Below are 16,999 nucleotides of genomic sequence, written 5' to 3'. Positions count from 1 at the left end.
GAAATAGCAGAAAATGTCATTAACGCGAGCCTAACTCGCACTCCTGAATTTGTTGTAACTTACTGTACATCAGCAAAAAAAAAAAAAAAGATAAGATATCAGATTAAATTAGCTGCTTTACAGGGACAATTATCTCACATGTAGACTAGTGTACCTTGGCCTGAAGATTTAACTGATTTATTCTCTAAGTATGAATAAAGACTGACTAGATTTCACACTAAAAACGACATTTTCAGTAATATTTCATGACAGCCGCAGTTACTGGACCACACAGCTAAAAGTTCAGTTTTAGGAGGGACGTTGTTCGTCCGAGCCAAGCAAGTGGATTCCTGATTATGTGTACATCTTATGTGTAATAAGGAGATATAAGCTTCTTCAAAAATAATAGTGTCTGCACATAAGTCTGCCACTGTGACATGGTGACTGGATGACAGTGAAATGTGCTGCTTTCAACTATCTAAGTGCACAGAATGGACTATTGTCTTTCAGTTTAGCAGATTTGTGGCCTTAAATCAAGAATATTCATCTATTCCAAATGAGCTGTGATAAAACTGCCACTGTTTTATTCAACTCTTCAAACTGTCTGGTAGATATGAACATGTGATAAGCGGTGAGGAGGGCGTACAAGGCTGAGTTCAATTTCTGCTAATCACATGCGAGCAACCTAACTGGTGATCAAGGAAGTCTACATCTGAAACTCAGTTTATTGATTTAGAAAAAAAAAACAACTCTCAAATCAGAACCAGGTGACTGAGAAGAGGTAACGTAATCTAATCTGAAGCTTTTAACTCTTTTATGTTTGTTGAGCTGAGTTTAGAGCTGGGGATTAATTGAATTAATAAAGTCCATCTATAAAAAGCAACAGGTTTGATATGAGTCTCCTTCTGTTTACAAATAGAAATGGACCGTATGCATTAAAGTGGATTTTACATGTAAAATGAGAAATAAACATAAAAATGTGTTTTCTCCTTGATATAAAAATGTATGCTTCTATCAGACAGACAAATATTTATTTCCTTAATAGACTTCGCATTTAAAAATGTAATAAGAGAATTCAGTTTATTTCTGCAGTGTCAGTTCACAAAAGTAACCCCAGGGCACGAGAGCGGCCCGGGTCTACGGCAAAAGACCAAGAGAGATCGCTCAGGGCCAACCGAGCCAGTCCTAACAATAAACTTTACAAAGAAAAAAAAAAGTTTTAAGCTTCGACTTGACTGTAAAGAGGGTGTCTACCTCCTGAGCCCATACTGGAAACTGGTTGTTTCTTTTAAAGAAAGAATTTAGCTTAAATCTGTGCAGACAACCTGATGAGCAGTAGGTGGTACTGTTGTACCACTGCCATCTCCTGGGCAAAATAAACGCTCCATCAGCAAAGCAAACTCTTCAATGTTTCAGCTCCAATGAGAAGGACAGTGTGCCATCACAGCACTTTCAGAAAGTTTTCAGACGTTCTCAAGTGTTTACATTTGGTCAGTTGTCCTTGAGATGCCTCTACAACTTGAATAGAGTCCTTCTGCGCCTAATTGAATTCATCCATTCATTTCCTCCAGCTGCACCTCCACCAGGATGAAAGGTGGGGAACACTCCAGACAGGTCTAATTGAATTCATCAGACACAATTAAGAATTAAGTGTTTGTTTAAAGGCTTCACAGTTGATGATAAAGTGCATATGGAGCGGCTGGACAGAATTGTGTTGAAGCACAGAAGGGATACAAGAATATTTCTGCTAAATAGACTGTTCCCAAATGTGCCCCAGGCTCCATCATTGTGAAATGAACCAAGGAAACATCAGCAAGCTTCCTCAGGCTGACTGCCCTAACAAACAGACAAATCGAGAACAAAGAGCCTTTGTCAACAGAATGAGATCCAGAGTTCCTTTTTTTATGGGTGGGATGGGAGAATCTCATAGAAGGATAACTATTCCTGTGGCACATCAGACAGAAGCAGTTACTTTCTGAACTGCACATGACAGCCTGATGAAAATTTGCCAGAAAATACACGAGTGGCTCTCGAACCATGAGAAATCATTTCGGTCAGATCATCCTTTTCTGATTAAACTCGATAATTATTTGTCGTAAACCGTGCTCAGAAGAAGAAAAAAAGGCGTGCAAACAGACAAAACGGCTGTCTTATATAATAGTAATATCAGATTAAATGATGAGGCGGTTGTTTCTTCTCATATGAGTGCATCAAGCATTTAAAATGAGTGTTCAACATCTCTCTCTAAGATGCAGCAGGTGTGGCGATAAAGTGGAAACACATTCAGACTCAGACTTGAATTTTAAAAGCACCTTCTGATTCAAGTGTTTGTTGCCATCTAGTGGTTACTTTCAAGTGACGTCCCGGTGTTTTATTCATTTTACATATCTAGTTTCATGAATTTTAATATCAACTGCTTTGGGTTAACTCTTTGGATTGATCAAATCTATGAGGGGACAGCTAAACAACAAATGTGGGTTTTTTTTTTCTGTTACTGTGTGAAGTACAACCGAAGCAAACTGTTGCAAAAATGTGAGATCTTGAGCAAGTGATTTTTACGTGAGCTGAAACAAACAGGCTGCTGCTTTCCCTGTGGTTATGTGGGGGATCTTTAGCCATAAGTGGTTTCATTCACACTGCTCTTCTTTTCACGAGGCAGTTACACGGTTTCAGAATGTGTTTTCTGTTGAGTATCTTAGCTTTAAAATTCCCCTCTGAAGTGTGACTCAGACTAACGGAGGCTGATGGAAATTATAACTACGTACATCCCACTGTTGCCTTTGGAAATTACTGAATCACCCAGCCACCCACTCATCAACTGAACTATTCACACTCTTGTCCAAATACACTTTAACTTATTTTTCTGGCTGCTTGACTGATAATCTTTTGATGGTCTGTGGTTTCAGTGTGAGCAGCGTGTAAATGAAACTTTAGCCAGATTACATTTCATTAAACTGAGAGGTAAAGAAGAGCTGATATCAGACTGCTGCAAGACCTCATGACTCCTTATCACATATGGACATCGTGGTTCCGCCCCTTAAGGAGATTACATATCTGAAATACTTCCTCTTTCTTTTTAGTAATGCATCTGGTGTTTAGTGTCACTGTTTTTTAAGGCCTCAACACAATCCCTTCACCAACTTCCTTGTTTAAATGCAAATTAAACGAAGAAATGTGTATTAAAGAATAAATATACTTGCAGCTGACTTGAGAATAGAAGAAAGTAAACATATTTCAGTCACCTTTATGATAAATTCTCGAGAGTCTTGGCTTTGCCTTGCTCTACGTCACGCTGGGCCGCCATGTGACACAAGAGGAATGCAGAAAGTTTTGTTTCTAACAGCCATCCCTTTTAAACAGGTGCATCAGTGGTGATGGTTAGCGTTTTTCAAAGATCATCCGCTCTCACTGCAGCCGCCTGTTGGACTTAACTCCCGTTCTCATGACCAGCTTTAACCAGAGAAGACAAACAAACATTTGTGAGCCATCTACAGAAAACTGACAGCTGTACAAGTAAGAAATAAGAATTCTGTCATTACACGTCATGTTCTTCTGATTTGACCAAAAAATGCACACAACTCTAAAATTATAGGGCCTCAAATTAGATTATTTTTTTACACTTACAGTTGTATAAAACATCAACAAAATAATGAAAATGGGCTTTATCTTCTGTGGAAATCAGCTAAGACAAATCACATTTCCTTGAGTTACTGGGTCGTGCATGCAGTTCATCAGGCTGCTCAGGAATACGAATTCTTTCATGGGTTTCACTTAAAACTCTTTAATTCGAGTATGACCACGATCCTCAGACCAAGCTATTATTGGGCACAGTAACTTCTAGTCTGTACTTTTGCACTTGTGAACTTGTTTGGTGAGTCTTGAGACACGTTCTGGTAAATCAAGATCATTCATCTAAGATGTATTGATACTGGAGACGCAGAAAATGCTCACTCACGCATTGCAAACGCTCCTTTGTAGGATTGTGTGTTTGACTGAGCTTTTCAAACATTTATTACATGAACAAGTAGAAGCTTATTTATCATCGATTGACTTTTTGTCTTTAGGTGTGAGGTAGTGTTGAGAAATGCACCATAAATGCATCAGTATTTCACCTTTAATCTTGGATGTATTTGTTTCTGTTGTTGTTGTTTTCTGCTGGTCTCCTCAGCTCTGAAGGCACGGCCCTTTCCACTCCAGCAATCTGTCTTCGGCTACACCCTCACACATACTGATTGGTGTGGTCCTTTAGGTCACAGAAAAAACTCTTAAACTGTGATGTTAACTATAATTTGTTAGATTTTCAGAAAGTTTTTTATTTCCTGTTGTTTTGCGTTCAGTCTACTGATGCCTTCCTGTAAGCAGATATCTATCTAGGTTCAACCTACTGGCATGCCTTTTATATCTCTTCCCCTAACCGACTGTCACTGACACCAATGTCAAAATGTGACGTTTTTGGGTGATATGGGGTCAGATGAGACTCATATTTGGTTTTCCTGTCTCTATGGCTGTAACACCATCATCCACCCCTTTAACTGTATCAAATTTGTGCTTGTTTCAGTTTCACCTTTAGCTATTAGGGTGTTTTTTTTTATGCCAGTGAGTTCCCAAAAGGTCAGCTGACTCGAAAACCGTCTTTCTGAGACGCTAAACTACGGAACACTGCTCTGTTTAAGAGACGTGATTGACAAATTCTTGCTCCCAAATGAATCTGACTCTTATATTCTTGTTTGCTTCAGACATGAGAGACAGACTGGGGAACCTGCACCAGGTGCAAACTGACCCTGATGGTTTCAGCACAGTGGAACTGGCAGAGCATGGAGCAGCAGCGGATTCTGAGACGGAACTGGATGGCGTCCTGAAGGAGGCCCAACGTATACATCTGGAAATCCAGCAGATCCAGAATGATATCAGTGAGCTGAAGGATGTGAACTACCAGGCTTTGAACAAGACCTCCCATCCAATTGTGGCCAAGCGGGACTCCAATGCAATCGGCACAGACATTAAGCGCAGAGGAGAGGCTGTGCTGCAGCAGCTGCACATGATGAATGACCTCCGAGGACAGCTGGAGGCTGAGCGCGGCAGCTCTGACCCCACAGCCCGAATTGCTCGAACGCAGTACCAGTGTCTCAGCAATGCTCTGCGGGAGGTGATGTTCAGCTACAATGACACAGAGATGGGTCACAGGGAGGCTTGTAAACGGCAGATCAAGAGGCAGATGGAGGTGGTAGGCAGGGAGGTCAGCGATCAGGAGCTGGAGGAGATGATGGAGGGCGAGGAGTTGTGTGTGTTCAGCATCCATGTGACGGGGAAAACCGCCCGCTCCGCCCTCCTGCAGATTGAGAGCCGACACCAGGAGCTGCTGGAGCTGGAGAAGAGGATCGAGGGGATCCAGGAGCTGTTCCTGGACGTGGCCGTGCTCGTACAGGAGCAGGGGGTGGAGGTGGAAAACATTCAGCAAAATGTCCAAAACGCAGATGGGCTTATTCAGGATTGCATAGTCCAGCTGGATAGAGCCACTGCTTCGGATAAAAACAACCCCTTCAAGAAGCTTTTGTGTGGCTGTTTTCCATGTTATCACAATTAGGGGTCACCTAGCGATTGTAAAATAGTGTCAGAGTTAAATGCACTGGTTTCAAGGGTTAGAATAAACCTACAGATGTGCAGCACCAAAGATGGACAGTCTCCATGAAGGTCTGGCCACTGACAGTGACTGAAGGGACACTGGTTTTAGACTAATATAAGACCAAATAAACTGTGTGTGTTGTGCGAGCAACAGCTGAATGTGAAATATATAACTTTAAGCAACAAGACTATCACCAAGTACTTACATATTTCCAGAAATGGAAACATCAGACATGACACATGTTCTGGAGCTCTGAATCATGGACTGTCAAGTGTTTTGTTTGGCTTAAGTATAAATCTTTTCAATGCTTCCCTAGTCAGGATGTAAAGCATTAAACAAACACCTGGAGCGTTGTTATCTGATTTCTTTCCTAAGTTAAGTTAACTCTGTAACTGCTGATGAAAACGTGTTAATATCAAGGCAAAAGAAATCCTAATTTGTCCTGTATTGGTATCTGTATCGTAATTAGTACAGATGTTTCTTGTTTACCAGATCAAAGATGACTATTACACTTTGAATAGTGTGTGGCAAGAAGGAAAATGGAAAAAAAAAAAAAAGCCTCCGCTCCTCATTGCTTCATTTGCTTATATTACTTCTGTGTGCTGGAGTATGCTTCTAAACAAACTCTGTGGTTTTCAGAGTCACTGTTTAACTTTGTGTCACATTAACATGTTCTGCCTTTTTTTTTTATTTGTTCTTTAATAATTCAGTGGATGATCTCAACTGCAGTGAGAAGAGAAATAACTTGTGTGTAATGTGTCATCCTGACAATAAACTGGACGCCTTGTAAATCCCAGAAGTGTTTCAGGTCTTTTTGTGCGCGTGTTACCTGCGCGCGCTCAAACGATGCGATGGATCTTCTTCCTGTACTCAAAACAGAGAATCAGTGATAAGTTTAATATATGCAGAGGAGAAGGCGTGATCTTCCGCCTTAGTAGCCGCTGTAATGTGTCGCTGCAATGCACTGAGACCTCCTAACTTAGTTCACTGGATGGCAGATGTTGAAATTCATGTGTAACCGAGAGAAAAAGAGGAAATGAGTCTTTCTATGATCGCTTATTCTGCTTTTGCGAGTTTAACAGAGTAGCATCGCTGGAAGACAACGCAAAGAGGTATGTAGACTGTGTTATATGCTGCGGCTGTGATAAACAGGCATAAAAATCACTCCGTTGTTTTATAAAGTGACTCAGGCTGATTTGTGTTCACTGCGTGCGGCTGTTGGCAGGTCTTTCTATTTCCTCCTGGTGTTCTCCTGTCGCGACAAAAGATGCTTTCGAGTCTCTATTGTGATCAATTTGATACAACTAAACACATTCAAACGTTATGCAGGCTGTGTAACAGTTTCTCTCTGTCGAAGATAAGTGAGTCGAGCTTAAATTAATTTATAGCCTCTGTAGCTGAGGGCGTCACATCTGAGGAAGTAACCCATCAGTTTCCTCTCTATAAAACCTCAGAGTTAACATCTTAAATTGTTGCAAGATGATTCTATACATACTTTTTATAAAGTCCATATCAAAACGATCATTAGTCTGTCTCTTCTGATCTCAGTCTTTCAGGTTTACACAATAAAAATACGCAAAAGAACGCCGTCCATCTCTCTTCCCTCCTGTTGGGATACATTATATTTAAAACGTAAATCATGACTAAAATGGTCAGAAGTGCTTGAAAATTAAAGAAAGAACCACCTGTAGGAAATATTTTAAATTCACCTGTGTGGTTTTTCCTCCATGTATCTGTGGAAAAACAGTGGCACCATTGGCAAAAAAACACCTGGCACCTCTGCTTCCCAGTTTTTTTGAGGCTGTGAGTAAAGGAGGCAAAAAAGATGAAGGGAATTTTACTCTTTTATTTCTTTTTATTTATATAAAAAAACAGAAGGCAGTCAAGGCAGACGGTCCTCTTTACTTTTAAATGTTCAACTGTTTTACAGACGTTCGCTTCCAGACCTGAAAGCACTTTTCCCTCCTCCACCAGTCCACACCAGCTTAATTCTGCCCCCTCTTTTCTCAAAACAAACACTTTACTCTTTGCCAAAATATTCTAGAATTCCAGAATTTAAGCCCTGCTGCTAACTGCAGCTTTCCAAACGCTTTACAGACTTACAGATTGAGGAAACAGTAACCTGTAAATGTTTGTGCAAGACACAATTTATGCAACTCACAGCTTACTGATAGTTGGTTGCAGGGTCTAAGGACTCCGAATATTCATCAATCTTATCTAATTGGGGAGTCCAACCTTTATTTTGTAACTTTAAAAATTTTCACAAAATAAAAATGATACGCAAATCTTGCTTCAAGTGTTGAAAAGAATCTTTTGTCTTTAACCTTTATGCCTTTTGCAGATCAGTTCATCTTTTACTCACTTTCAGGGTCACAGTAACAGAAGCTTTGGGGTGCCCAAACTTTTTAATTCCACCGTATGGGCATAGTCTTGACATGTTTTATAAAGTTCTCTAGTTTGAGTTAATAGGATAGGCATTCTCTGTGTTGTGACTGTCCTCCGATCTAATTTACCATCACATTTCATTCGAATGTCAAAGTGAAGTATTCCTTCATAGAAATTGGTTAAAGATCCCGACTCCCTTTGCAGGTGAAATGAGGGACCGACTAGGTGAGCTGCAGACCATCGTCTCCAAGCCTGCTGAGGAGGAGTACAAATCTGAGGGGAATCAGAACCCCGACACTGAGGATAATGAGGAGCTTCTGGAGCAGCACGCTATCGTGTTCGAGGGTGAGGATGTGATGGACAGCATCTACAAAGAGGCCCAAACAATGAGGAAGGAGATGCTGTTGCTCAAAATGGACGTGAAGCGTCTGGGGAAGCAGAACACCAGGTTCCTCACGTCAGTCCGGAGGATCAGCAGCATCAAGAGGGATTCCAGTGCGCTGGGTCGGGACATCAAGGCCAGGGGGGAGGCTATTTATGCACGGCTGGAGAAGCTGGGGAAGTTAAGCAAGGAGATGGAGGAGGAACACGGCTCTACGTCGGCTGTGGCTCGGATGGTGCGCTCACAATACGTGTCTCTGACCAGCGCCTTCCACATGGCCATGTCTGAGTACAACGAGGCTGAAATGGCCCAGCGGGAGAACTGCAAGACCCGCATTCAGAGGCAAGCAGAGATCATGGGCAAGGAGGTGAGCAGGGAGCAAATAGAGGAGATGATTGAGACGGGAAAGTGGAACGTTTTCTCGGATAATCTCCTGCTGGAGGGGAGGACTGCAAGATCTGCTCTGAATGAGATTGAGAACAGGCACAAGGAGCTCCTGGAGCTGGAGGGCCGCATTAGGGACATTCATGAGCTCTTCTTCCAGATGGCTCGGCTGGTGGAGGATCAGGGCTGCATGCTGGACAACATAGAAGCAAATGTGGGGGCAACTCAGGACTACGTTGTCAAGGCCTCAGCTCAGATCAAGAAGGCTGTGAAGTACAAGAAAAACAATCCGTGCAAGAAACTGTTTTGCTGCTGCTTCCCGTGCTGTAAATGAGACAGGAGGTGTTTTTGAGATTTGAAAGGGCTTCCTTTCATATTTCCAGTCGCGTATTTGATTGAATTCTGTATATATGCGCTCTCAAATGTAGCATTGTCTACAGTTGTAGACAGCTGTGTCTAAATTTCACACTCAAGGGCCCTTTTCGTCTTTGTGCTGGTTTAAGAAGAAGGCACAGCCACTGGAAACCACACGTTCATATGCAAATGCATACAGTGAGATATGGTTGTTACATTTCCTGACTGCTGGATGCCCCCTTTGTGACTTCTCCTAAAGATAGCTAAGCTGTTATTTAATGCAAGACTCTCAGCTTTTGTCCTACAACTTTCAGCTTTGCAAATTTTGTCATGTTATATGGGATATTTAAGTTAGTAAAGTATGATTTATTTTTAAATAACTGCCTTAGGGTGGCTAGTTTGGACAGCCTGAATGTAATAGCATGAGACATTAGCATGACAATGGAAATAAATGTTCTTACTGCAGCCGTTGCTTAACAGGTCTTTGGAAACGCATGCACAGGTCTCTGACTGTGGTTAGCTGGGGAGGAGAGATATATTTCTGTGGATTGCGCAATCACGTGCAGACCAGCTTCATTTCACAGCAGCTGCAGTCCATAGCTTTTGTTACCTCTGTTGACAAAACAGGTCATCTTTGTTCAGTGAAGAACTGATGTCATTTTCAACCAGTAGCACACAGCCAAAGTTGATGGCATTTGCACTGTAGGGCAGGTTTTCTAATTTTTCTAATACAAGTGTAGCTGAATCAGTGTGTATGCATGTTCACTCTGGCAGTGCAACAAAACCAGATAGAAGGGGGGAAACAGGTTTGTGAGACCTTCTGCATCTCACTGTCCTTTTGAGGGTGCAATGGTGAAATCTCCTGTGTGTCACACACTGAAGGGGAAGTTCCAGCCATCAGCTGGTAGTTTAGCATGACTCAGACAATCACACTGTGTTTGAAAGTCACCAGTGGGTGTTTCTTTTTAAAATGAACCACCTCAATGTTGAAATGAGTTTCAGGGCCGCAATGATTGCACCTCCTCAGCAGCAATGTTGTGTTGTGGCTTGTGGGGGCATTTACGGGCAGCATGGCTGGTTTTATTCAAACCTTTGTGCTGTGACAATACTCAGGTAGGGCAACCCGTCGTTTTTAATGATCCTTTTTCAGCGGTTAAGGTGTTGGACTTAAGATCCAATGGACGTATGTCCTCGTGGGTTCGAACCCCACTCCTGATAATGGGAAATTTTAGAAGGAATTAAATCTGGATTCTATAAAAGACAAGGTGAATATGCCCCGTTCCCACCTGTTTCGCTAATGAGCAAATTATTGATATCAATCGGCAAAGATTTCAATGATGTATTTAGGCTTTATTTACGACAAAACCTTTGGGGGACAGGGCTTTATTATAGGTATGGATGCATTTAAAAAATTTAATTGTCATTAGTATGACTTGACATATTTCCACACAATGCTTCATTGTAATGCCTCCAAACGACATCTCGCCCGGTGTACAAAACCACTCGCGCTTCGTTTTCACATACATGTGAGTTAATATGCGAGCCAACCGGAAGTCATTTCATTCCTATTAACAGCCCTAATCAATTGGTCTTTTTTCTCTTCCCCCTTTTTTTTCATTTTTTCTTATCTCCAGAATTTATTGCGACTAGAAAATATTTAACTTTTGTGGTGGACTGTAGGGAGAGACTGTGCCGTGCGCCAGAAAGATAAATAAACGTAGTTGCGAACAAGGTTGACTACCTATTAGCTTGATAAACGGTTAGACTTTACACTTCCTGTGTTGTCTCTTAAGAGTAGGGGGCACTCATAAGAGTTGTTTTTCATCTTACTCTCGTACACCAAACTCATATAAACTGTAATGTAAAAATATATGGCACACTGTCTGTAAAAAAAAAAAAAGGCAATCTTTTCACCCATGAAAAAGTAACGATTTGGCGCCATCTAGTTATAAGAGCTGGAATTATTGAAAAATCTGATTCACTTATTTTAATTTATCTCTCATCTCTCTTTATCTCTTTATAATAAAACAGTGGATCACATCTGCCATCAACAGCTAGACAGATTGAAGATTTTAATATTAGCAGAAGAATGAATGGGAGATCAGTTAGGTCCAGAAAGTTGAATTATGTTGGTGTAGCACCACGGCCCAAAAAGAAAATGGTTTCAATTCTTGTATTAGGGTCACTGTTACTGCACACCTGCCCTAGATGTTTGACATACTGTGAATTCAAATGTATTTATACCATAACCGGGCAGCTTCAGGATAGGAACCAGGGTAGAAGCAGTCGCATTAAAAGTCAGGACAATTTAAAAATTGAGTCTCTTTATTAAACTGCTTCAAAAGTCAAACAAATGAAGCTGGCATAGTGTGGTGGAAAAAAAAAACACTTCAACAGGAGTGAAAAATTCAAAATACTGATGTGGACAAACTCCAGGTGCAAAGACTGACTGCATGGCTGAAATCAAAAGAGGTGATCTGCAGCTGAAAACCTCATTTGCGTCACATTGGTATGAGCCAAAACAGAAAAGACTGATTTATGCTCAGTGTCCCAATTTACTCATTCATACATTTGACAGATTTAAATCCAAACACTGAGGATGAGCACGTGATGAGGTTTAGTTACAGTTCCTGCTTGTACAAGATTTAAAAAAAACAAAAAAAAACTTAATGTGTGGTGCCTGAGAAAAAAAAAAACTTTAAAAATGTGTCTGCAACTGGACTGATTAACACATTTTCCAAAACTCACATGCAAACTCAAGCAAAGACAACCTCCGCTTCACGATTTCAGTTTCACGGTACAAGCAGTCATGTGCAAATCGATAATTCACATGTAGACCTAACCGAGGCAGAGTACCAGTACAAAAAATAAGAAACAGACCACACATGGATTGAAACTAATGAATAAAAAGACAGCTTTGCATTGACGTAGTTTGGGCTTTACATCAAACTCTAAAAAAATACATATAAAAACACCACAAAAACACACTCAAAGAACAATCAATGCTTTCATCACTACTAGGTTCCTTTTTGACATTTTAAACAGTTTCTGTATTCAAAAACGTTCAAAGCAACATATTCATGTGCTGTCAGATCTCAATCTCGTTTTCTTTTTTTCCAGTGAGCCTATTTCAGTCTGAAAGCCCACAAAATTTTTTAAAAAAGCCAAGTGGCTAACAAGCTGGTGCGTCATTCTCAGCTATTCTTTCTCCACTGAGACAAAGCTACAACCCTGAGACACCGTGAATACAAACAAGGTGGGCATGTAGTGCCGAAACATACGACCGTGATAAATAATCCAGATGAATATATTTAGTGACGCCCACAAGTGGAGCGAGGTGTGTGCCCGTTAGATTTCCTAAAACCTGGCCTGCAGGGATTTTTTTGAGGTCTGACTCTGAGGGGGGGAGGAAACCGAGGTTCCTGCTTTTCAACCACAGTCACTGACATATTCATCAAGTACATTCATTATTTTTGCTCGCTACATTTAGATTTCTGGAGAAGATAACCAACAAACAGATGCTGGTTGTTTGTCAAAAGTAGCTGGTAGTAAAAAAGAAAAAAAGAAAGACTGGAGAATAGTGTTTCTCTATGTCACACCCTGACTAACATGCCAGTCCACGACTCAGAAAACAGAGGAGAGGAAAATGGACCATCCTTGGGGTGATGATGCTGATAACATCCATGCTTTGATCATCCTGTAAAATGGCTTACATCTGGCACAGATGTTTGGTCAGTCTTAATATGTGTACTACTGAAACCATGAAATCTCTATGTTCTAACAAGTACACACATGGTCACTCTAGATATCAGGAGAAGATGTAAAACGGTGCAAGATACCAGTAAACCGTTCCAGCTAGAAGCTGTAGAGAAATCTCACCGAGATGTTCCCAACAACCTCGTGACTAGAAAATCAAGTGTATCTTGAATTAAGGCTCTACTCTTACCACAAGTGCAGCACAGTACTGACTTTTTGATATAAACATTTTTTTTTTTTAAAATCCAACTGAAAAACACGATTCTTTACACATCAGAGTAGATGGGTGTACAGCTTCAGTAAATCCATCCGAGTGGAGGATACAAGGCTTGCATTTCGATATGCAGGTTTACAGTCTTGATCTGAGACTACAGCGGCCTCAGCTGAAATAAAAACCGGCTCGCTACCAACTTTGTCTTATTCATGGGACTGAGAAGCGAAGAGCAATAAATAGCTTATAATGCTCCACCAGGAGTTTTCTTTTCGAGGCATAATGGGACAAATGTCTGTAAACACTAGAGGAAAATTCATGTGGATTAGAGTTCTTATGGTCACAGAAATGTCCAAAAGATGACCTCTTCAGTTACGCTACTGGTTTGAGAACTGATCGTAAACACCTCCCCTCTTTTGTGAGCTCTCTGGTGAAACACATGCACGGCAGTGGGATTGCTTCCTCCCGGCGAGCAATCGTGTTAAACTTGCACTTCTTCAGGTGGTCGGCCATGCTGGCGATGTTTGCAAACTTCCACTCATTCACTGTGCCGAATGCTGTGCTGAACCGCCACACCTGAAGAAAAAGACGATTACTCATTATGTGGTGAGCACAAGACAAAAGAATAAATAAAAAAAACTTGACCACATAGCGAGTTCTAACCTTATCTGTGATCTGCCATGAAGGAGACCCGTCAGCGCGCCGTTTCTTCTCCCACAACAGAACGACCATACCGCGCATCTGAAGCAGGCTCGCGCACACATCCCTCATGGTGCGGGACACTCTGGACAGTTGGCACAGGCTGAAGCTGTCCAGAAAACTTGCTACGTGTTGTAACACTTCAAATGGAAGACTGCTGAACTGATCACAATGAGAAGCAATGAGGTGGGTCTTCCTTGAGAGGTTGTCTCCAGCTTTCACGGGCACACCAGGCTGCACCCCAAAAGAACCGAGGTGTCTGTCGTGGATGATTCGAAAGCCCTGCACTGATGGACAGAATCGTCTTTGAGAGTAGGTGCAGCCATAGTAGGCCAGGGGACAACGTTGCTCCATCCAACCGTTGAGTCCAGCATGGATGTCCCCGTGAACGTTTTTGAAGTGAGACGAGAACTCATCTCGTCGGAACAGCTGCCCGCACACAAACGTGAACATGGAGCGCTGTTTGGTCTGATATCGGGCCACACACTCGAGCACTAGGTCCAGCCTGAGAGTGTGGAAGGGGCTGGGGTTGGAAAGCTGCGGACTGGCGTGATCGCAGGCTGAGGCTGAAGCGATATCGCCCACCATGGTGTTGGTTGCAAGAATGGCTGAAGGGAAAGAGAATGTCTGCGTACCAAAGTCAATGTGGTAGCCATCAACAAATCGGCTGTCTGAGATTCCCCTGCCTCCCGGAGAATCGCCGAGACAAAAGAGCAAAGCCGCAGTGATGAGATCGATGCCATGGAGGCCCATGGGGTCATCTGCTACCTCCAAGTCAGACGTGTCGACCGCTTTGTCCTCCATCTTTGCTCGAAACAAGTAGGGGTCTGACAGCAGGGCCCGGCGTCCGTTAAATGTAAACATACTTATTCCTCTAAGCACTTCTACATTCTGTAGTTTACGCTCCAAACACCTGTACCTTAGTTCAGTGGGTAGGTGTTGCAAGAAGTTATTTCTTACATGATCGGATAACAGGAATGGCATTGGAGGTACAAGCGGAGCTTGTTGAGGCACAGGAGGTTCCAGTGCTACGACAGGTATGTAATTCTGAGGCATCTCAGGCCAAACAAGGTTGGAATCATTTATTGGTTCCTTGACTATGTCCTCCTTTTCTTCAAAAAACAACTCAACAAACTTATTTTCTTCAGCCCAGTCAATACAGTCTTCTTCTCCATGTGTTCCCACAGCACAATCAACTCCACCTACTGCTCCAAGCTCGCAGTCTGAATCAGAGTCAGTCTCCTGCATTTCTACATTCTTCCCACCCTCAGCGACATACACACAATGTCTATCCCCATTTTCTCCATTATGGAGCACTCCATTCTTATCAGCCTTTTCGCCATTTAAATTTCCAACAATTGCATCGATATCACTGGCATTAGCCAGGATGTCCAAGGCAGCTGCTAAACTTCTGCTCGTCTCCACCGAAGCCCTATACAACTCATTATAAGGTTCCTCCTCCATTTCCACCGTTCCACTACCTAACACTGTCTCTGGTAAACTCGATGCTGTGGCCATTTTGTCACTTTCGTCTACCTCTTTATCCCCGTTCTTTGAAACAGTGGTTGTGACTTTCAGGGACTCTAGCAACATCCTCTGATCCTGCAGCGCCAAAGCCATGTCTAGCTGCTCCACTTCATCAAAGTCTTTGCTCAAGTTTTCATAGGACTTGCGATCAGCATAGCTCACGGGCCAGCGGTTCCACTCCATAGTGCAACATACTATACTCGCAGGGCACGTCTCAAGATGCTGTGCCATCTTGATCCTTGGGATGGTGAAGGGGCAGCCGAATACACAATTTAAACAAGGCAGCCGCTCATATGGACACAGCAGACGATGTTCCTCCAGCTTGCAAGAGTGGAAGACTGCTCCACAAACAAGAGGACAGCCGATGAGATCGCAGGAGACACCAGGCTCTGGTCTCACCATGCATCTTCTGTTGATGCATTTCAGGCAGTGGGGGTGTAGGGTCTCCATTTTACTGTGTTTTTCCTTTGACCAACTGGCTGCAGCAGGGGCAAAGGATTCAACTCTGTAGACAAACAAACATGGGTATTAGAACACTATAGTAACAATAACAAAGTTGGCCTTCAAAGTATTATTTGGCTTGGTATGCACACGTGTTCTCTGCCACAGTTGATGTAGTAAATATTCAGGCTGTTCAGCAACATTTCACAACACCTTTCTTAAGTTTCATGGTGTCACCAGTTTGACCAGTGCAAACCTGAAGTTTTACCTTAACGCTCTGACTATTGCCTTTATTCATGTTCATTATTCAAACCGCTTGCCGCTTAGTTTCAACACAGCCACAAGGCGAATTCCTGATTCAAGAGCCTCGAGCTCAATCGATAGTGTTACTACTGTGAAGAGATTTGTGTAACCGAAGTCATTTAAAGACCTGAAACAATGCCAATGCAAGTCTAAACAACAACGTCGCACAGGAGAGCTATTGTTAAAGTCTTTGCTACCTTAGCCAGAAACGGCAAAGTTACGCAAGCAGAGGTGGCAGGTTAACAGACGGCTAAAAACAAAAACAGTAATAGTTAGTTAATGAACATCAACAACTAGTTATAATAATGTCTCCAATAATATCACCATAACCGGGTTATTTATATAAAGCTGTTTTCATGATAAAAGCGTAACCGAGAGCGGGGAACCAATACAATACAAACCATTTCAGTTTACAAGCTAAACAAAAGAACATCAACAACTTAGCCAGCTAGTTAGCATTAGCCGCTACTTACTTTGTTAGCTAGCCGGTAGCTTCTGGAAACAGCTTACCAGAGTTACGGGAGTATCCAAGTGGTTTTCCTTTATATTTTATCCTTTAAATTAGTTCTGCCGATGTCAACAACGTAGGAACTGTGGCTACATAAGCAGCTCGCAGTGTTAAATGTGCCCAAATCTTCTTATGTTATGAACTGGCTGCAGCTGGTTCAGCGGCTCTGAGTCCTTCGCTGCTCTGAGTCGGACGGTCGGAGGTGTGTTGATCCTGGTTTGGGGCGCTGCAGTACTACGTCATCACGTAAAGTGACCTGTCATATTCAGGTTTATGGGCGCAGGCCTGCTTGAGAGAACTGAAATAGACAGACTGGGGAATACCCCGAGGACATGGATTCACTTTAAAATATATGTGATAATGTAAGGATTTTTTGTTCGACACAGACACGCACCAATAACACGCATTTTCCTTCATATCAATCAAACAAACAAACAAAAAAAAAAC

The 16,999-nt window shown here is 42.2% G+C and overlaps 3 protein-coding genes across 3 annotated transcripts; 2 read left to right on the top strand and 1 right to left on the bottom strand.

Annotated features, from left to right (window-relative positions):
* Positions 1 to 3,330: 3,330 nt before the first annotated feature.
* Positions 3,331 to 6,026, top strand: LOC140270006 (syntaxin-11-like). The gene is made up of 2 exons (XM_072365059.1): positions 3,331 to 3,492; positions 4,716 to 6,026. The coding sequence occupies exon 2, from the start codon at positions 4,718 to 4,720 to the stop codon at positions 5,561 to 5,563; it is 846 nt and encodes a 281-aa protein (XP_072221160.1). The 5' UTR covers positions 3,331 to 3,492; positions 4,716 to 4,717; the 3' UTR covers positions 5,564 to 6,026.
* A 547-nt stretch (positions 6,027 to 6,573) lies between these two features.
* stx11a (syntaxin 11a) lies at positions 6,574 to 9,760 on the top strand. The gene is made up of 2 exons (XM_072365143.1): positions 6,574 to 6,714; positions 8,192 to 9,760. The coding sequence occupies exon 2, from the start codon at positions 8,197 to 8,199 to the stop codon at positions 9,085 to 9,087; it is 891 nt and encodes a 296-aa protein (XP_072221244.1). The 5' UTR covers positions 6,574 to 6,714; positions 8,192 to 8,196; the 3' UTR covers positions 9,088 to 9,760.
* A 1,654-nt stretch (positions 9,761 to 11,414) lies between these two features.
* On the bottom strand, positions 11,415 to 16,740 carry fbxo30a (F-box protein 30a). The gene is made up of 3 exons (XM_072365656.1): positions 16,518 to 16,740; positions 13,738 to 15,805; positions 11,415 to 13,650 (listed from the first exon to the last, which is right to left on the bottom strand). Exons 2-3 carry the CDS (start codon positions 15,748 to 15,750, stop codon positions 13,447 to 13,449), a joined length of 2,217 nt encoding a protein of 738 aa, XP_072221757.1. The 5' UTR covers positions 15,751 to 15,805; positions 16,518 to 16,740; the 3' UTR covers positions 11,415 to 13,446.
* Positions 16,741 to 16,999: the final 259 nt, after the last annotated feature.

This window comes from Leuresthes tenuis, unplaced genomic scaffold (genome assembly GCF_036924035.1).
Source record: "Leuresthes tenuis unplaced genomic scaffold, fLeuTen1.0.hap1 SCAF_15, whole genome shotgun sequence".
Lineage (NCBI taxonomy): Eukaryota > Metazoa > Chordata > Actinopteri > Atheriniformes > Atherinopsidae > Leuresthes > Leuresthes tenuis.
This window is presented reverse-complemented; position numbering and strand designations above follow the sequence as displayed.

Excerpts from the sequence above, each read along its gene's own strand:
- stx11a (XM_072365143.1), top strand. The coding sequence starts at position 8,197 with ATGAGGGACCGACTAGGTGAGCTGCAGACCATCGTCTCCAAGCCTGCT.
- fbxo30a (XM_072365656.1), bottom strand. The coding sequence starts at position 15,750 with ATGGAGACCCTACACCCCCACTGCCTGAAATGCATCAACAGAAGATGC. Across the intron at positions 13,651-13,737 it reads CATGGCAGATCACAGATAAG|GTGTGGCGGTTCAGCACAGC; the intron begins GTTAGAACTCGC and ends CTTTTTCTTCAG.
- LOC140270006 (XM_072365059.1), top strand. The coding sequence starts at position 4,718 with ATGAGAGACAGACTGGGGAACCTGCACCAGGTGCAAACTGACCCTGAT.